The 21,430-nt window shown below is 36.5% G+C and overlaps 4 protein-coding genes across 6 annotated transcripts in view; 3 read left to right on the top strand and 1 right to left on the bottom strand.

Moving 5' to 3' along the window:
- LOC128861408 (uncharacterized) overlaps window positions 1-4,039 on the top strand; it is a 54,950-nt gene extending 50,911 nt beyond the window's left edge. For all 3 annotated transcript variants that reach the window (XM_054099535.1, XM_054099534.1, XM_054099537.1), the window contains exons 2-4: window positions 364-1,011; window positions 1,100-1,742; window positions 1,817-4,039. In XM_054099535.1, coding sequence (XP_053955510.1) covers window positions 601-1,011; window positions 1,100-1,742; window positions 1,817-2,043 — 1,281 coding nt within the window. In that variant the 5' untranslated portion in view covers window positions 364-600 and the 3' untranslated portion in view covers window positions 2,044-4,039. The remainder of the gene's footprint in view (window positions 1-363; window positions 1,012-1,099; window positions 1,743-1,816) is intronic.
- An 8,400-nt stretch (window positions 4,040-12,439) lies between these two features.
- On the top strand, window positions 12,440-13,440 carry LOC128861407 (uncharacterized). Its single transcript, XM_054099533.1, has 2 exons — window positions 12,440-12,819; window positions 12,877-13,440. The coding sequence occupies exons 1-2, from the start codon at window positions 12,550-12,552 to the stop codon at window positions 13,267-13,269; spliced, it is 663 nt and encodes a 220-aa protein (XP_053955508.1). The 5' UTR covers window positions 12,440-12,549; the 3' UTR covers window positions 13,270-13,440.
- Window positions 13,441-13,679: 239 nt separating this feature from the next.
- LOC128861405 (probable tRNA N6-adenosine threonylcarbamoyltransferase) lies at window positions 13,680-15,074 on the top strand. The gene is made up of 4 exons (XM_054099532.1): window positions 13,680-13,906; window positions 13,966-14,445; window positions 14,500-14,708; window positions 14,773-15,074. The coding sequence occupies exons 1-4, from the start codon at window positions 13,792-13,794 to the stop codon at window positions 15,013-15,015; spliced, it is 1,047 nt and encodes a 348-aa protein (XP_053955507.1). The 5' UTR covers window positions 13,680-13,791; the 3' UTR covers window positions 15,016-15,074.
- A 100-nt stretch (window positions 15,075-15,174) lies between these two features.
- Window positions 15,175-16,515, bottom strand: LOC128861404 (alcohol dehydrogenase 2). Its single transcript, XM_054099531.1, has 4 exons — window positions 16,154-16,515; window positions 15,852-16,079; window positions 15,609-15,782; window positions 15,175-15,544 (listed from the first exon to the last, which is right to left on the bottom strand). The coding sequence occupies exons 1-4, from the start codon at window positions 16,499-16,501 to the stop codon at window positions 15,251-15,253; spliced, it is 1,044 nt and encodes a 347-aa protein (XP_053955506.1). The 5' UTR covers window positions 16,502-16,515; the 3' UTR covers window positions 15,175-15,250.
- Window positions 16,516-21,430: the final 4,915 nt, after the last annotated feature.

Here is a 21,430-nt window from a genome sequence, read left to right as displayed (position 1 = left end):
GTTGCTTGAATTACCCCAAAAGTTCAGGATTATTTACGGCTGCATAGGAGTAGGAGGCTACTGGAGAATAATTAGATAACATCAAATATTTGAAAAATTAAGTCGGAGGGATTCGAGTTATTACTTCGAGTTACCACTGCCCTGCTCCCGCGGAACTAAGATTTATACAACAGGTTCTCACTTCTTTGCTACGCGAGCCTTGATATTAAAAATCTGATGAAATCTCTGGGCAACCACTTTAACCTACCACTTCAAGAACAGACTACTCAACTTAACGTAACCTAAAAATTGATTAACTCTAAGTATTCCTTTTTTACATTTTATATAAATATGTATGCTTTAACATTTTTCTTTTAATTGCAGATTATCACTCTGAATTATGTTAACAAACACTGCCTCAAACTCCAAGTAAAAGTTTTCGTACAGATGTTCTGCAGTAAAATATTATTTCGAATATTCCCGCTTGAAAACATCGATTAAAACATTAAACATCGCTTAAACCAAAACAAAAATACCACTACTGGGACTAGGAACTGTTTTCTCGCATAATCTTCAGCGCAGCAGCACTTCACGCTCCTCTCCCAGTAGCAGCTCTGTGAAATGGTATTGCCATTTGGCTTGGCCTCCGATGGTCAAAACATAGCCGGCAATCAAACCATGGTAACCCCCACTGCTCCACCCGCTTTCTTAATGCATACAAACGTATCCACTGTTGTGCCTGTCATACCGAGCCCTTATATCGATTTCATCGTTGTTAATGGCGATGATCGTTATATGATACGTTGCGAGCGCAAAGCAGTGCTGGAGAATAGTGTGGAATTGGCGAAACTTATACGAGCCGGTCCGAACAGTGGCCGCAAGGGCGATAACCACTTCCAGATTTCCAATGTGGACAAGAATGACTTTGAGTTGGTCATACGATTTCTAGAGACTAAGTTCGTGCGATATCGCGATCATTTACACATACTGAAAATACTTGAATTGGCCGATCGTTTCAATTGCCCCGATTTGGTGAGTTGATTTTACTTTATTTTTCCCAAAAATAAATTAGTTGTGCATGATATTAAAATATTTATTAAACATAATTTCTTTTCTACAGGTTATACATTGTGTGCGGGAATTGGATCTACAATTAACCAGCGCAGTTGTGATCGATATATTTCGTTCACTGTGGTTCTACCAAAGCATTTCGGTGCCAAATCAACACCAGTTAGGTGCAGTGATCACCACACAGGAGAGCGGAGCCAATAAAAAAACGAAACGCAAGTCCACGAACCTGCAAACGATCGTTAATGCCTCTGGAGGCACTGCTGCCGGTGCCGGTGACAGTGCCAATGCGGGGACTGAGTCAGGCACGCATCCGAGTCCCTTTACAGCCGAAGAATTTGGCATGGCTTTGCTCAATAATGCGCTACAATTGATCGACATGCATGCCCAACTGGTGCTGACCAAAGAGCAAATCAACGAATTACGCTTTGAAGAGCTGGAAATGATTGCCAAGCGCGAGGCGTTACAGCTCAGCTTCGAGCTTGTGCTCTTCAACTGCCTGGCAGATTGGAGTTTGGCCGAGTGCCAACGTAAAAAACTCGATGCAACGGCAGAGAATAGACGTCGGGTGCTGGGGCCACTTTGCTATGCGCCACGTTACTTGCTGATGAGCATGAGCGAGTTTCGAAGAGCTTGTGATCGTGTGGAGCTATTGGATCCGACGGAAATATTACTGGTGAACGACGCAATCGAAGGTATGCACAAAAATATATTCGTTCCAAAAATAAATTGAATAATTCATTTATAATATTATTTATTTTTCTTTTAGGCAAAAAACTGAAGAATTTGACACCAGAGCAAAGTCAATTATTGGAAAAATTTCGAACGCCACGGCCCGAGTTCCCCAAAATGCCAATACATCTCAGTGATCGTACCAATCCAAAGAATTATCCAAAGAAAATGCGGCGAGCCGAGAAAGGTGCCTCTGGCGAGGAAGGCTGTTGGAGTAATTTCGGCATGAATTGCTTGGCTGTATTTGCATGCATTTTCGATTAAACTAGCATAGTAAAGTAGAGATTTAGAGGGTTACAAATACAAAACAAGTTTATAAGTAGTAGATATACATACATATTTGAGTTCACAAGCATTCAGCTACTCTGCTGCAGTACTACATACATACATAGATGGTACAATTCAGTGCATTTTGCCGAATGAACAAATACACATGTGCACATGCGCGTTTATATGCGAGAGTGAATGAGTGTGCACGCTGGATGCATACTCGTATATGTATGACTGGATGGTCGAACCTTAACGGTTATACACAACGTAACGATCTTAAGCAATTACGCATAACCTCATTATTAGCGATAAAACTCTACTGTTGTATTTGCAATAGTACTTATAAGCCCAGTTTGGAAAATATTTAAGCAGAGGTTGCATAGATGCATCTATGTATTTGAATATGCCTAGATACAGTTATAAGGAAAAGTATTTGAGACTATGCAAAACCAACAAGAAGGAGTAGATTTAGTTTTTATACCGACATACCGATACCACGCGAATTTTCCAGTGAAATATACATACATATATGTATTTGCATATGTACACGTGTACATAAAAGTACTCGTACGTACATACATTCGAGTAGGATTATTATGTAAAATATGTTTGTGTTCGTGATCGTCGTTGTATCGTCTGACCTATGTTTGCATATGCTTATACATATATAGACATACTTATAAATAAATATATGTTTTTGTAGCCTTATTTTATGTAAATTTATAAATATTTTAGTAAATTTTTGCTAGTCAATATATGTAATTATAAATAATCGTTTATAGAAAATTTGTTTGAAGAATATTAGCATAATTGAAAAGGAATCTAAGTACAACACACATGCACGCATACGCGTCCACATACATATGTATGTATACTTGCATACACACACAAAGTTAGCTATAATAATCATTTAACATTAAAACTTTTTATTAGTAGTTCAAATGTATGTTTTGAGTTGAAGCGAGCTAAGATGAAATGCTACACGTTCTGTCATATTTACATACTTACATATATACACACACACATACATACCGACATAATAAATATAATATTAAATGTTATAGCAAAATTTATACAATTTAAAAGCTCATTTTAATGAAGTGTAAATTTATAAAAAATACGAAGATTTCAAAAGAGAATTGATGTTATTTTTAAACTTTCATATACATATGTATTTTACGTATTTAAGTCTCAGTTAGCGATTGCACTTTAAGACAGAACATATTTGAAAAAAAAACACGAAAAGTACGACAAGGAAAAATAAAATTGCTGAGATTTTATAATCTGCTCATTACCATAAATACTTGCATACATCTGTATGCGCTAATTTGTATATTGTACATAATCATGTGCTCTGCATACGAATATTTGTTTTTTTTTTTCGAAAAAATATTTGAGGACATAAAATAACACTGTGCCCGGAACTTGAATTTTTTTCTTTCGACAAAAGTTTTGATAGCTGATCTACCTTAATTTGGGCCTTCTAAATTCAATGGCGTCCATCGTTTTGTTCGATTGGCTACAGTTTTAGAGGTAATAAAGGGTTTTCCAATAACAGGTGTTATCTATCGCTATCGAGAAGTGATTAACGATTTTTTATGGCATTGATCTGGACAACGTTTATTTTCAACAAGACGGCTTTACGTGCCACGAAGCCATTGTTTTTTTACTGAAAAAGTTTCCGGACCGTGTTATCTCTCGAAGAGGTGATCACAATTGGCCACCGAGATCTTGTGATTTAAGGGGGAACACCACTGTGAACGCGTGAAAATTAAGTGATTTTCATGAATTTTGTTTTATAAGTCAGGATGATTATTTGGGGATCGGACAAATTAGAATTTATTTAACATATATTCAACTATACTGACACACATTTTTATTAAAAAAATATTAAAAATTACAATTGTTATTAATATTAATGCAATGACATCATAAAAAACTGATGCACCCTGGTGGCCACGATACAGCGGTAAAAAATCATCTGAAAGCAAAAAACCTAAAAAATTCTTAATCTATGGTATACTTCTTTATATATATCTGTTTTTATTATTATTATTATTATTATTTTTTTTTTTTTTTGAAAAATGATGCAGGTTTGAAAAATGAGTTTGTGTTTTTACCTTTTTTTGTTTTTGAAAGGCTTGAAAAAATATTAATTTTTGAAATTTTTAAAAACGGCTATTTACAACGACTGTAGCCAATGATTTAAATGCCAGCCAATGAAAAAATTAAAATCGGTTCATAAGTCTTCGAGAAATCGAGGCCACCGTGTTCAGAAAAATCGTTTTGAGAAAAACGCGTTTAACGTTTTCATTGGCCGTTGTAACTCACTACCTACCCTTATTGTATTGGGTATAACTTCGTCAATTTTCAAGATTTTAAGTTAACATTTTTTTACATATTTTTGAATATATCTACTTTAATAAAATGCAAAAAAAAAATCGATTTTTTTTTTAAACCCACAGTGGTGTTCCCTTTAACACCTTGTGACTTTTTTCTTTGGGGCCACGTGCAAGAGAAGGTCTACGCCAACAGCCCAGGGTCGATTCAAGACCTCAAAGATGGAATTCGGAGTCTATCGAGGACATAGGGCAGCCACTTTGCAATTGGGTTATGGAAAATTTCATGAAAAGGATCTTGTCCTGTAAGCGTGGTCGTGGTGGTCATTTGCCTGATATTATTTTCCACTATTAACGGCATACCTTCCTCTTTATAACGAAAGAAACATCCGATCATTGAATATCAAAATAACACATCTTATTGGAAAACCTCTTAGTATTTGAAAAATTCTCTTGAAGCCACTGAAATCACATTTAGAAACCACCTTCTTCTTCTTTTTGATTGGCTCTATAATGGCTTACGCGATTTGTGCCGAGTTTAACAAAGCGCGCCAGTCGTTTCTTTCTCGCCCGAACTGGCGCCAGGTGGGCACACCAAGTAAAGCCAGGTCCTTCTCCACCTGATCTTTCCAATGTAGAGGAGGTTTTCCCTTTCTTCTGCTACCACCTACTGGCACCGCATTGAACACTTTCAGAGCCAGAGCGTTTGTACCCATTCGGACCACATGACCCAGGCAACGAAGACGCTGCACTTAATTTGGGCTTTCTGAATTAAATGGCGTTCACCGTTTTGTCAGATTGGCTCTAGTTTTAGCGGTAACAGTATTTGAAAATTTCCCGCCGCTTGGAGCCGCTGAAAGCATATTTACAAACAACCTTGCATCATAAATTTTGAAATGAAAAAACGGCTTTAATTTTTTTTAATAACAGTCTTACAGTTATTCTGCTAAAATTTTGCACAGCACTGTTTCTTAGTACAATCTCAGTTAATTTTGAAATGCAGTTTTAAATGTAGCTCCCATAGAACCATTGTACAGGTCCATAAGTAAAAACACTCCCAGCCGGTTATCAAAAAATGCCCACAGCTGAGACCACCTGATTTCAAAACGATCTTTTATGTATCAGGTCAGTCCATAAGCTCGTGCGTTTTAAAAGGTGGTTTTAAAATCAATAAAAACGTTTAGCCAAATTTTTAATTACCTGCTCCAAAAATTGTTTGTCTTTGGAGCCAAAATACGCTTCGATATCCCTTTTTATAGCTTCTTTTGAGGAGTAGTTCTTGTTGCTCATATGGGATTGAAGTCCACGGAAAATACGATAATCACAAGGTGCAATATCCGGAGAGTATGGTGTATGCGGCATTAGCTCCCATCCGAGTTTGCCTTGCGGTATGAGGTCTTGCGTTGTCTTTGCGTCTATTCACTAAAGACGGTCGACTTTTTTTAAGAGCCTCATTCAAGTTTGATAGCTGATGGGAATAATAATCAGGAGCTACCGTCTGGGTTTGTTTCAGAAGTTCAAAATAAACAATACCGGCCATATCCCACCAAATAGACAGGAGAATCTTCTGGGGGTGAAGGCCATCTCTAGGGATCGGTTCTGGTGTTTCATCTTTGTCTAACCATTGGCGTTTGCGAACAGGATTATTGTAAAAGACCCATTTTTCATCACCAGTAACGATACGATTCAAAAAACTTTCATTTTCAAGCCGTTGCAGCAGCTGAGAATACACATTCACTCTCTGCTGAAAGTTGGCGACGGAAACTCTATGAACTCCCATTTCCCCAGCTTTGAAACCTTTCTCAATTGAACCAGGTGTCTGTGAACTGTTCCATGCGATGAATTTAACCTCCGAGCTTTCATATCGACTGTCAAACTTGGCTCAGCTTCCACAAGTTCGAGCAAGGCGTCGGAGTTAAAGACTTCAGGACGACCAGCGCGCGGGGCATCCTCCACGTCACAGATACCACTTCGGAATTTTGAAAACCACTTTTGCGCAGTCCTTACCACTTTTATAATAAAAATACAAAATATGCCTTTTATACGCGTTCGAAGATTCCATTTTATTTTTTAACCCCACGTGCTTCTATCCGCAATTAAAATCACTTGTTGAATTCAAAGAAAATATAAATAGTTAAGTTATATTCTGCGAATAATTTTTTGTGTGCAAAAATCGTTCAAAAGTGAAATTATGGGTAATATACGCACATGGACTGACCTGATATAATGGCCCCATAAAAAATGTTTAAATTTCGCAAAACATCGTTTGCAAAATTCTAAGAAATTACGCAAAACTTCAGATATTTCTCATTCTTATAGCTAAGAAATATATTAAAATCATTTGCTATTGTAAATTTTCGAAGTCAAATATATTACTTTCTATTTTTTATTGGTATTCTATAGTTGTTAAATTTACCATCGAATTTGGCATAGATACTATGCCAATACCTTCAAACACTCACCGTCACACACTTGACTGCCTGTCAAACACACATCAAGGGTGCCTGCCAAAAAATGGCAAGGAGAAGAATGTTTTTACTTCTACTTTTGTACAATGCATAGAATTGATGGCTCAAATGTGAGGCTCTTAATGGCCACAATTTTCAAATACTGTTACCTCAAAAACTGAAGACCCCGATGAAGCGTCATCAACCATCAAAACCTTTGTGCAAATTTTGAACTTGCAGATTGTATTTTAGACCTAAGTTGCAAAATCAGATGTATGTGCTCATATTCTATTTACAAATTAAACATTTTCCACATAATGCAGTCGATGAATGCATATGAACGTCGCTGGAAATTCGATTTAAATATCACACATAACGTATATAAGTAAATTAGCATAATTAAACTATTGATACATACATAAACAAATATACGCAAACGTTTAAATAAAAGTTTTTGCTTATGAAAGTTGTTGTGTCAAGAGCTGGGGGTCTTCCAATTATGGTAAATGGTATCACAAGCCTATTCTGGTAGTACGTAAACTTCTTTAAATTTTGCTAGTCACATCAAGAACAATAGTGCAGGAAACCCGAATTTTTTTATCATTTTATCTCTTCTCTAAATTGCCAAACATTGTTTACTCCTTCCTTTGTTGTTGTCTAGGGTGTTCAGGCAACTACAAAATACACGCCATTTCCGTTTAGGCTCTGCTGCTGCCACATTGTAGATATGCCTTGAGCAAAACGAACAATGTCCAAAAGTGAAGGCGCCCGGATTGGAACACAAGAAGACGAGCCTACAGCATGATAGCTGGCTACAAGTACGGTGGACCCAGTTGTGGGTGAATAGAATTGGCCCTTTATGGATGTCCAAGTCATGCAGAAAGTAGTCCCGGAAAGGGGTCTCTCCAGAAAAAGTGGAGCGATTGTTTTAATGGCCACACTACTCGACGCGGTAGACGACGGTCGCTGTAAGTGCGAAGGCACTTCATACCTTAGCCACCAAAAAAATAACAACAACAACAACAACATTCGATCGTTGCGAATTTTGACAATTATGAGTACCCATAATTGAAAGATATAAAATTTCGGATTTCGCTACAACGAAATTGGCTCATTTGTAGCTTGTTTCGCTTAAAAACGGTAGTTTTGTTTTCGCTTAAAAACTGTTTCAGATCAGACTCAAAGTCTCAGTCTCTAAGTTCTCTAACAATATACAAAAATTTTCAGTTCAACGTGAGTTTTCCATGTCAGCTTCATATCTAGATTTGCCCCTAGATATTACACTTTCGTAGAAAGATTTGAGTTTACGTCTCTAAGAACCAGAGGGTTGAGATTTTCCAATTTTCTTTTCCGTGTGAACAAGCCCCTGCAATGAGCTTCATTGATAAATCTTATTCCCACCTTCCTGATTAGATGTTCCTAATGAGAGTGCACAAACATCATCAGCGTGAGTTTCAATTTGAACTAAGTCTTCCATTTCTCTTAATAGGAAGTCCTCTATCAAAAACCGCAAGAGCAGTCAGAGTTACTCGTTCTTACTGCATCCTCTTAACCACATCCCTTGGCCAAAGATCCGATTCCTTACTCACAGGCAGCAATTTTCTAGATAACACTAATTGGCTCAACCTTTTGATTGCTTAGTTCACTCCATGCTTCAAAGCACACACAGTCAAAGGTAGCGTTGTCAAAAGCTCCCTCAATAACAATAATGGGTCTCATTATGTAGAATCCGCTTCTGGCCCCTCTTCACTTTGTCACAAGGTCACGTAAAGCTGATTTACAGGATTTTCCACTCTACTATGCATGCTGATGAGCAATAGAGGCTTTGATATAATATTCTTTTCTAACATGCACCAGACCAGCAGACTATTCGGCATGAAGGGTGTCAGACTCAAAGTCACCTCTTCCGGCTTGGGATTAAATGCTATCTGACCTTTGGAAGAAAGTGGATAGGTGGTGAAATGGCAGACGAGACTTAAAAACTTTATAGATCCCCTTCTCGCTACACTGAAGCATCCGGGCCCGGTGAAAGTCGTCAAAAGTGACTAGAGAAAACTTTCCTAACTCCTCGGCCACCAAACACCCATGGTCACCAGCAAAATGGGTTTCCTAGAGCATATTATATGGACCCAGCAGCAACGTGGACCATCAGATTTTCCGAGAGATTCAAGCTAAACTTTTAGTTTTTGTTGAAGTACCTTAAACTGCCTGGCAGACTCTTTCATGTTATCAATCCCAATGTAGAATTCTCTACAAGAGCTTAATTTTTATGTATGAATTTGTATCTTATATTCCCTCGACACGATTTGATATTCGCACCAGTCCTCTAAATTATGTTAATAGCAAAACTATCCATCAGAAATTCCTTCCCCTCAAGGACATTAAAAAAGCCAAAGTTTGCCAATAAAACGGTTAGTTCAAAGAGCCCTGTCATATAATTCCCCCTGTAAAGATTCAGTGATAGATAACAAATATATATATATATAACTGGCGCGTATACCCTTTTTGGATGTTTGGCCAAGCTCCTCCTCCTATTGTGGCGTGTGTCTTGATGTTGTTCCACAAAATGGAGGGACCTACAGTGTTAAGCTGACTCCGAACGGAATATACTTTTTATGAGGAACTTTTTCATGGGGGCGACCGCTATTACAAAAATGTTTTTCTTAATTTTGGTGTTTCACCGAGATTCGAACCTACGTTCTCTCTGCGAATTTCGAATGGTAGTCACGCACCAACCCATTCGGCTACGGCGGCCGCCAAAGATAGATAACAAATAAGGTATTTAAAATTAGCGAACAAGGTTTTGCAATGGCATTTTTTGCCACTTCTTAACTGTGGCCTAAAAGGAGTTCATCACAACACATCAAATACTAAGGAACAGTCGAGACAGTGAATTCATCGTAGGAAATCCAAAGCAATGTGGTCTCAGATGGGCTTGGCGGCGAAGAATGTCAGGGTTAGTGTCATGGATTTATTTGTAGTATTTTGGAGATAGAAGCAGCACAACCCATTACTATATCTAGAATGCCATTGTTTGAGCGAAATCCGAGTTTTGTAATCAAAAAAGAGTTTACAAACTATAGAATTTTCGGTGTGGAACTCATTTTTTTTTATTATTCTCAATCATTTAGTTTTGCAGAGGATATACAGGGTGCGCCATTTTTTATGTCGGTATGAAAACATTGAATAACTTTGAAAAAACTACTGATTTGTATAAGTGAGGTATTTTAGTTTGGTTTGGTTATTTACAATTTATTAAAACTATTTTTTAATACAATATTCAATCAAGTTTCCATCTTTATTAGCAGTTATAAACTGCGATCTTTTTTCTGCCTTTGTCATCACCTTGTCAAGCATTTCGGGTTTTATAGCGTGGATTTCAGTTCTTTCGGTGTAAAGCGATTCATGGTTATGACAAAGTTATTCAGCGTTTACATACCGACATAAAAGATGGCGCACCCTGTATGCCAAAAGAAAAATATAAACGAGAGTGAACGTTGGCAAGGAAAAATGTTGGTAAAGACATTTCTAATAAGTGCATACAAGGCACTTGTAAACCATTTATCCAAATGAGTGCATTTTGTATAGTTTGTTTCACTTTTTGCAATAAATTCGAGTTTGTTCCATAAAATGGTAAAGAATTCTCTGCTCATTTTAAATGTGGCTATCACTTTAAGGTATGCAGCTTCCAAAACCTGCAAGTCATTCCTGTAATATACGTACACGCAATGCTTAATTTTTTCATACATTAAAAATTAAAATTGGCCGGCTTTCCATTGCGGTTACGCAAGTTCTGCTTATAATGCCCAAAGGTACTCAATGTATCAGTCTGAAGTTAATACCCACTCACTAGTGCTCAACAGTATTGTTACCGATTTGTTACGTTTTTATCCAAATAAAATAGATATTACTGACATTAAGCTCTCATAGTTCTCCCTATCGGCTTCTGCTTGCAGTACTTCGGTGGCAGAACCCTTAAGCGAGACAACCAATGAAGCAACTTTGTCTGCAGTACTCCTTAAATATGGTGCAGTACCGTCGAATGATGGAGCTTTGGGACCACTGGTTAACATATTCGGACAATTCAATTGCAGTTCACAGAGGCGGGTCTTCACTACAAATTCCTCAGCCTAGATGGGTCTTTCGATAATCTTTGTGCCGATATTTGTCACGACATTTGCAACATCTGCGATGACATTTGGTATATTACAGCTATAATCACATGCATGTCAACTCCTGGTGATGGTCTTGAATTCTCTGCCTTGTCTTCCATTTTGGTCGATGATTCCTCAGCTTCTAGCTGGAACACATATTCGACTACATTAACAGCCTCTGTCTCTATATCCTCGCGCAGCCATGTTTGCAACTCTGCTTTGTTTCCAGAAGTCTATAAGCCACGCTGCTTCAACTCCTTCTTAAGTTGTTGAACCTTAAGTTCACTTAGCCTTGCCTTGAATTCTATCATTCTGGGCCATCTGGTATTAAGGCGATTTGTTGTTTTCGGTTTAGTATTTGAACAAGACGCATTCATTAAAGACGGTGGCACTACAACAATATTTTGTACGTTTGAGTGTCAAAGAAAAGTATTGGCAAAGTAGAAAACAGAGAATGAATTCGCCTTGTTTCAGTCTGGGCTGACAGCTAAATGGACACGGCGAAAGAAAAAAAGTGCGTGTAGCGTAGTACACATAACAGAAGTGAAACTTTCAAGGCAGACAAAGAAATAGGGAGAGACCGAAGAAAAATGAGAGAGAGAAAGAATATATATCTAAATAAACTCACAACATTTGCAGAGAATACAAATAGAAAAAATTTACAAAAAACGGAGAAGGGTCGACCGGTCTAGGTGAATGCCGGACACAAACCGCGGCAATAACGCAAACTACTCCGAGCGTTTATCAGCCGCACAAACGCAGCGATTCCAGGACCGTAGCAACGGCACAAATTACCGCAAAGCAAAACCAATAAATCCGACGCCGGAATGGATAGCACTTTATAGTACGCACAAGCACTAGCCAGGAAACGGAAATAAGCGCCAAAAAGTAGGCTCCAAAAAATGCCAAAAAAATTGGGACCAAAAAAGAAAAAGGCACCAAGGAAATATAACGCCAAAAATATATTTCCTACAAGTTTGCACCAACAAATAAGCGCCAAAAAGTAGGCAGTGTTATTTCTCACTAGAAATTAGCAACCACAAGGAATAACTCAGGAAAAATAGCCTAAAGTGTATTTAAGATATATATAGGGCATAGCTCTCCCTCTCCTTTTCCTCTACGTTTTAGCTTTTTTTGCATGACCTTGAAATTTGACTCTCCATTCTCGCTCGTCCTAAGTTTCACTTAAAAAAAATAAATCAGCTGATTTACCGAAACCACCTTTAATAGATTCGCTTTGGTATATCAATTAGTATCGCAATTGCCAGTCGGTTCGCGAAGTTTCGTGTTTGCCACAGTATTATATCATAGTTCCATTTACCATAGTTCCGACCTAAAATAAAAAAATATGGGCGGGCTTACATAGTTCGGTCCAGATCGAATTTAGGACCTCCTTGTCTTTATTTGTCAATCTGAGAATGATATGGCAGCACAACAGCTGTTTATTGTTTCGTAAAGGCGAATTCAATAGTATAGATTTTGTTTTGTTTGGTTTTGCAAGAAATTTCGGCATAAAATATTGTTTTAATATTTGTGATAAAACCGAGTAGAAAAATCAAGATGCAAGATTTCGAAGCGAAACAGAACGCCTTATTTGCTTGCTTGGACAATGCAAGTAAAGAATTAACGGGAACAGCACTGGACCAAAGTCAAACTTCTTGTCCCTCCATCGATTTGATTTACCGCCGTGGTACTGGTCCGGACAGAAATCGTGGAATTTCGTCTCCTGACAAAAGTTTATCTCGAATGCGAGGCAAGGAGAGTATATTTAAAAAACCCGAAATACCGCTTTCAAAGTGTTTGAAGCCTCGGAGAATACCAGACTATAAGGTAAGTTTCAATTCAGCTCTTAGGCAGAACCAGATCTTAATTATGTGTATTTCAAAGGTTAATCCACAAAAATGGACAAAGTACTCACTAGCCGACGTGGACATATCCGATCACACCAATACTGCTGCAGCTTTTCAGTTTTTAAAACAGATGGACGATCAACAGACGGAAAGTGAAGGGACTTCAGAAGCCAATTTTAAAATTGAATTTAAAAAGTCTAGTAAAATAAGAAAACAAATGAAAGCTAAAGAAGATAACGAGCTCAAAGATGCAGAGGTAGATAAACCTAGGCTAAAAGGTTCCAAAGTAGTGATGCCCGAATATGTCGTCGGGCAGCAGAAAAAATGTAAGAAAATACGTAAAGTATCTTCGGAAAATAAGGTGCGAGCCGCTGGAACTTTAAAGCTAGATCATTTACAAGAAGAAGATGAAGATACCGAAGAGGGTTGAAAAATGTGTTTTCAAATCATTTGAAATACGCTTAGTATGATATACTACTTGATTATATAGGTAGATTTTGGTCATTAATTCATAGCGAATTGGTGTTAAAAAATGCGTTATGAAATTCATTTTTTTAGTACCTATATGTATATGTATATTAATCGAAAAAAGGGTTTATTTTTAATAAATCTGAATTGTAAAAGTTTTGTTCCAACTCTTTCATAACATAAAGGAAAAATTTAATTGGGAATGTATTTTATTTTTATTTTTGTCTAATGTTTCTAAACATTCTCAGCAACATTATGAGTTCAGTCATGTTGCTAGATAATCTTTGTTGCGACACATTTTATCTATTATCTTCACTTACAGCTGTTTTAAGAAAGTCATTTGCCAACAGCCGGCTTGTTTATAAAAAAATTCACTACAATTGTAAGGAAGTGGTAGTTTTTGTTAAGCAGTAAATTAAAGAATATAATATAAGATAAAGGAATAACTTAAGCTTATTTATTCAAAAGCAATTACATACAAAAAATGGTTTGTGCACTTGGCATCGAGGGGAGTGCGAATAAAATTGGTGTAGGCATAATTCGCGATGGAGAAGTTTTAGCTAATGTGCGCCGAACCTACGTGACTCCTCCAGGCGAAGGTTATAGCTTATAAATTTCTTGTTATTATTATTCATCTTTTAAATTAAAATCTTAATAGGATTTCTGCCCAAAGAAACAGCAGCACACCATAGAGAGGTTATTCTCAAGCTCATTAAAGATGCGCTCAAAGAAGCAAATCTTGGACATACAGAGTTAGATGTTATTTGCTATACAAAGGGTCCCGGCATGGCGCCTCCACTATTGATCGGTGCTATAGTAGCGCGAACACTTTCCTTATTGTGGGAGAAGCCACTTTTGGGTGTCAACCATTGTATTGGTCATATAGAAATGGGCCGTCTAATAACCGGCGCGCAAAATCCCATTGTGCTCTATGTGAGTGGTGGTAATACGCAAGTGATTGCCTATTCCAATAAACGTTATCGCATTTTTGGTGAAACGATAGATATTGCCGTGGGAAATTGCCTGGACCGATTTGCACGTATTATCAAACTCTCCAATGATCCCAGCCCAGGTTATAACATTGAGCAACTAGCGAAGAATGGGAAAAACTTTATAAAACTTCCATACGTTGTTAAAGGTAGATAAGGTATTTTAATTTGTAAACTATTTGTTTGCCTATTTTTGATTACAGGTATGGATGTTAGCTTTTCCGGCATTCTTTCGCACATAGAAGAAATAGCGAATCCTAACAAAAGGCGCAATAAACGCAAAAAGACCGATGAAACAGTCAATGAACCAGAATATACCAACGAGGATCTATGCTATTCATTGCAAGAGACAATATTCGCAATGCTGGTGGAAATTACGGAACGTGCAATGGCGCATTGTGAATCGAATGAGGTATTAAATTTGAATAATTATTTCGAAGAAATTGTTAGTGAAGAACAAAATTGTATAATGAAAGGTGCTGATTGTGGGTGGCGTTGGCTGCAATGAACGCCTGCAAGAAATGATGCGAATCATGTGTGAGGAACGGGACGGCAAGCTATTCGCTACAGACGAGCGGTATTGTATTGATAATGGTTTGATGATTGCACATGCAGGGGCCGAAATGTTTCGTTCTGGTGCACGCATGCCTTTGGAAGAATCGTTTGTAACGCAACGCTATCGCACAGACGAAGTGCTGATTACCTGGCGCGATGATTAACGGAACAGTTCAAATAACAGCAATGAAAGAGAATTTGTATAATTTTGTTAAGCCTGCTTTTATTTTTTATTCGCTGACGCAGGTAATAAACTAAGATTGCAGGATTGTTGGATTTTCCGAAAGTTAATTGAAAATAATGTTTAACGCAGCTGCAAATGATCAGTTTTAAATTAAAAGCTAATACTATTTATTTCTTTACAAAAAGTATAAGAAAACATTTAACACTTTATAATGACTATTCGCTTGACTTCTCAATACCGCGCCAATAACTTTTCATTTCCGTTGGAAACAATCGCTTACCCTCAATTATGTACACTTCGCCATTTTTCTCCTTTTCTAATGCCGTAAGTATGCAACGTGATACATCAGCCGCACTTTGCTTGTTGAGACGGTCCAGCACCCGATATGATTCATCGCCCATATCGGGAAAGAGCATTTTCTCAGTAAAGTTGGTAAACATGTCTGTAATAGTAGCGCCCGGACAGATTGTAATGAACTTGATGCCAGTGCGGATCAAGTATGTGTCGGACTGTGAATAAATACAACGTATATTTGTATGTATGTATATTGTAGAAAAAGCAAAATGCACTTACCCCCAAACAACGTGTAAAATGTATAATTCCCGCCTTAGTAGCCGCATACACAGGCAGCAAGAACATGGGATCCAAACCGACCACAGAAGACATATTAGCTATAATACCACCATTGCCACCATTTTCAGTGCTCATTACCTTCACGGCAGCAAGTGTGGAGTTTATGATGCCACCCTAAGAATTCGTGTTTAAATTTTGAGAAATTCATTATTTATTTCATAAAACGGAAATTTTGGTATCTACCAAATTGACTAAAATTGTGCGTTGCACATCCTGGTCGTTGAAAATCCCAGCTACATTTACAACAATGTCAATAGTACCAAAAGTTTTTTTAAGTTCTTCGTATGTGTCGGCAATACCCTGCCTGTTCGTAACATCCATTTTGATGAGCAGAATTGTTTGTGTGGGATGTGCAGCACGCAACTTAGAGATATCTTCTGGATTTTCTTGTATATCAACAATCGCAATTTTCTAGACAATTACAAGGAACCGTTAAGCGATTAATAGCTAAATAAATATTAAGTTGTCCCATCAATTATTCTCACCGACGCCTCATTGGCCAATAGCTGCTTGCACACTTGCAAACCAATGCCACTGGCACCACCAGTAATCACTGCACGTTTATCGCGAAAAGCCATTTTGTACTTTAAATCCTCTAGTGAATGGAATTCGACTAATTGGAAACTATTCTTTTTGGTACTATCGCTGTTTAATTTATTGTTGTTTTGGCTAGAACTTTTACTGCTGCCACTAACGCCTCTGGTGTCGCTGCTGAGTTGAATCTCAGATGCAAGTGCAAATATTTTGCAAAATATATTGTAGAAATCCACTTTGCCCAATTTACTGTTATACAACTTTGATTTGCAATCGGTTGGCGCGTCTACTAAACTCATCGGCACTGTGCCAAGCATTTTATACTACTCGACTTGGTTGAGGTGTTAGGCATTGGTTAAGTGGTTAGCGCATAACGTTTCCCCCCCAAGATATTTGATATTGATACATTTAATATTATGAAACGTCAATCGAAAAAAGGTCTAAGTAAAATTACAACAACAACTGCATACAATGGTGTTCAATTGCAACAAGCTCATTAATCATCTGGTAGTTTGTTTGCACTATAACCATCGTCAAAATGTGATGCTTTATATAAAACTAGGCTAGTACGAGCTGAACGCAAACAAATTAGTATTATAAATTACATAAAATCAAAATCGAGCCTTCAGTAAAATACTATAAAACAATTACATTGATTGAGGATATGGTGAAAAAATGAGTTTAAAACAGGGATGCAAAAATATTAATACTTAGTACAAAAATTAAGTCAAGGCAGCAGTTATTCAGTAAGAATTAAATATTTTGGTCTAACGCAAAATGCAAATATACCACATATTAGGTCTGTTCATAAAGCAAATAGTTTGTAACAATTGTTAAAAAATTATCACGTTTTGATGATCATGTACCGAAAAAGCTAGCACAATAAGGGGAAAGTGAGAGAGTAAAATGACATTTCATTTTGAGGAGAAGTTGCGAGTTTTTGCTGAATAAATTTTTACTTGTGAGAATTTGCAAGTGAGAAAAATTGCTGATCACAAAGTAAAAATAAATTAAAATTTGCGAATTAAGTCAAAATTCTAAATTTAAATAAAAATGGTGTTTAAAATGGAGAATTTAAATAAATATATTTTAGATAAAAAATATACAATGTTTATTTGGAATCACATATTAAATAGGAATCGGCCAATGATATCGAGGTATGTACTTCAGGGCCACAGCCTCCAGTCAATCAGTCGCTGCAGTTTCCGAAATACAAATCGAAAGCTTTGAATATATCTTCGGCAATATGTAACATACATACATACATAGCCGTAAGCAAGGAAAATATAAAGATAGTTTTGATTGTCACAACAATACAGTTGCTAATGGAATATTCTTCACCTGACAGAGATGAGGAAATGGAACAAATTATTGTGGACAAAATAAGCAAGGAAAATATAAAGAAAGTTTTGATTGTCACAACAATACAGTTGCTAATTAAATATTCTTCACCTGACACTGATGAGGAAATGGAACAAATTATTGTGGACAAAATAAAATCATGTGATTAATTTAATACGAGGTAGCTCAACTGAAAACATTTTTAATTTTTTCCAGCAAGAATTTAATCACCTGCTCGTAAAACTTGCAAACTGTTACTGGTTTTGCGTTCATGTACTTTTTTGATATTCTTGCCTTTGAGTTCCCGGAAATTAATTTACTATCAAGTTACTGGATAATTTTTACATTAACATACTTATTATTTATTAACGCTCCCTTTAAAATATGTGTCTGGTGAGGCCTTCTTCCATTTAAACGAGGTACTTCTAGAACCTACACCTCTTCACATTAATATCCCAAGCGAAGATGGCTATGCTAAGAGCAACCAATGCTACCATTGGGTCAGGTGATCACCAAAATCGCAGGAACTTTAATATTCTTGTTAATATTCGGCATGATGCTGCTGATGGTAAAACTCTGGGTAAGACTGGCTAATAAAAATACTTATGAAGGGTAATCTAAAGCCAATAAGTTGAACCAGAATATGATAACGTGGTACAAAGACGAATCGCGGACCAGCCAAAAGATATTTGAAAGCGCTAGGCTGATTATTTTTTAAGCGTAAGTCTACGGAATAGAGAGATGCCCTCACTGAACGCAACTATAACAACAGAAACATATCCATCTTCACTGCTAGCCAGACAGCAACCAAGACTCTCAACTCTTTCCAGATTATATCAAAATTGGTGCAGATCTTGATATGCTGAATATCTTAAGCCAAAACAACTAGGTTCATATCTTATGGGTTCTTGAGCACATAGGAATTGCTGGGAACGCAATTACAAATAAATTAGTCATGGAAGGGACAGCTTTCCTATTTATAAGCCCAGAGCCATTTTGTGATCTAGGAAATGATAAGTTTTTCCCTCTTATTCAGGGAGTAGAGCTCAGTCGAAAAAGATCATTCTGAAACAGTCTAACAGCTTTATCGCAATCAAATTCAATGATAGGTAGCTTAAATCTAAACCGATTGAATGGAATTAATTAAGAATAATTTTAGAACCATCACAAGAATTCTAACAGGTCATTGTAGATTGAATTATCCTTTTACTAATACTGGGAATATACTCCACCGGAACTTGAAGGTTCTGTAGGGAGGAAGATGTAGGTAAACATATTATCTTATAGTTTAGTAGATAAGGAAATAAAACCAATAAAATAAGACAATTACTACAATTTTTTGCAGAGATAATCCTCTATTGCAGGGGTTAGGGGAAGTCAGAATTTTCAAAAATTTGGATTTTTTTTTGCATTTTCCTAAAGTAAAATATCTTAAAAATATTGTGTGAAAATTTGAAGTGAATCAATTAACAAAGGACTCTCGGGCGATCCGGAGCGTTCGAGAGCAAGTAGCCAGCAGCAGCTGCAAGCAACCGACTTCTCGGGTTTTATTGTTATGAATGTAGAATGATCCTTAGCAACAGCAAATCGATATTTTGGAAGCTGCTATGATGGCTGAAGAACTATTATATGGCCCAGGAATAGATGACACAGTGTAAGTAATTAAATAATTCGTATAACTCTACATAAATCGATAGCAAAATTTAAAATGCGTTTTTCTCAAAACTATGTCTTTTGAACTGGTGACCACTGTAACTTAAAAACCGCTGGGTTGGTTGGTTAAAGTGGTGATTCTTCCAGAATCCAACCAGCGCTTCCGCACCATTTTGTTGCCACATCCTCGTTACCAACTTGGTAGATTTCAATAAAATTTATACTACTTTTGATTTTTTTCTTCTCCAAAATCTGACAAATATTTCCTGAGGTCCCATATTGTTAATTTTGAAAAACAAAAAAAGCTTCGATCAGGCACAAGATTATCTTTTAATAAAACTAATTTCTCTTGTCCGATTGATTTTAGATGAATCTCCAAGGGCATGTGCTGATCAACGCAAGGGACTTCTGGAGAAACGGACTCCACACAAACAGCGATAACTTTTACAATTATTACAATAATTTTTTTGTTTTTTTGAAATTTTGCTGAAGTCAAGTTGAAATATTATGTATTAATGCTATGTGTTTATTTTTGTAAAATAAAGCAATTGACTAGCAAAAAAAAAAAATCATCATTTTTTCGGGCCTCTGACTACCCCTAACCCCTGAAAAAGAGATAAATCCTCTGATACTACAATACAAATAATCTTGCCAGAAGTCGCATCCTACAAATGGAAAGTTATCGAATGTTTTTAACGCTACCTCAATCAACAATCAACTCTAGAAGTCACTGAGTCGAATCGACGATGCCTAATGACAATTTTTTCAGCATTCTTTAAAAATCCGAAAAACCAATTAAAAATCGAAAATTATGTCGGTGACTCGACAAAGAAGTTTTTTAGTGTACATATAATGGAATAGAAAGAATATCTTGAGTGGAAAATATTTATTTTCTTTAAACTTGAGTGCTTATTACTTAACTTGGTTAGCATATTTAAAAATGATAACTGTTTAAGGGTCCCTAGTTCAAAAATATTTAATGAGCATAAAATTTATTGAATTGATGCAACTACAGGCAGGATATGTAGTTGTTTCTATAGTGGAACGATTTTATTTAAGGGGGGAAGTCCATGTAGAAGCCTCAAAATCGAACATTTTTTAAACATATTTTTAAAGGTGATAAAATAATTCTATTACTTTGAAGCTTTAACATAACTTTATTTAACCTTTGGAGAGTACAAAAAAAATTGTTTTTCATGTTTTTTCCAAAATGGCGGCTCAGAATCATTTCTTGTCGGCTGCCTACGGCGCGAGGTCCCAAACTGCTATATTTATTACTTTTAATCTATCGATCTGAAACAAAAAAATTAGATTGTTTTTTTTATTACATATTAACGAAAAGGATGAACCTATAAAATTAAAAAACAAGTATATAATTAATTATAAAATAAGCCTTTGAAAAAAAGTCAGAATTTAGAGCTATTTTATTGACATTTTTAGCCCCCTAAAAGTAATTTATTAACGCGAAATATCTGAAATTTTAGGTTTATCGTTCCGACAGTAATGTACAGAAAGGCCTCATCAAACTTCAAACAAATCGGTCGATAACTTTTTGAGTTACAACACGAGCAGTTTTTTAAAGTACAGTTTCGAGATAAATGAGTTTAAAGTTTGCAGTACAGGAACGCGCGGACCGCTCTCTACATAGTTAATGGGCTATACTATACTTTCGAAACATCGAAAAAAAAAACGATTTTTTTAAAATTTTGCAAGGACTTGCCCCCTTAAGAGTATTCAGTCCTCGAGTTCGCCACAGCATTCGTTAAACTTAAAAAAACTTTTTCTCGAATCCCCTTTCCTTGAACACTGTTTGATTCATTTATTGTAAAATTGTGTAATCAGATTCGTAACTACATTTCACTTGGAATGGAAATACAGCCAATGTATACTTTCCATTTTATAAAAAAAACATTGCATGAGAATCGAAGCGCGCCATTTCTACCATTTGGCTTCGGTACCAAGTTAAAGGAAGGCGATTGGTATTGGCGAAGTGGCGAAGAGTTATAAAGCAAGTTTAGTGTGTATGGGTTCGAGCACTCCGAGGTATTCCGCCGAATGAAACTATACTTACATATGCGAGTATAAGTACTTTATACTACAAATATTACACAAATCATAACGCATTCCGTTTTTATTATTTTATTAACAAGAGACTTTTTTAATTTATTTCATTTCACGTCTCTATTTATATAAGCATCAATGTCTTTTTTAAATACACATTCATTTTATATATT

The sequence above is a fragment of the Anastrepha ludens genome, chromosome 4, assembly GCF_028408465.1.
Source record: "Anastrepha ludens isolate Willacy chromosome 4, idAnaLude1.1, whole genome shotgun sequence".
NCBI lineage: Eukaryota > Metazoa > Arthropoda > Insecta > Diptera > Tephritidae > Anastrepha > Anastrepha ludens.
The sequence above is the reverse complement of the archived record's forward strand: the minus strand, read 5'-3'. Positions and strand labels throughout refer to the sequence as shown.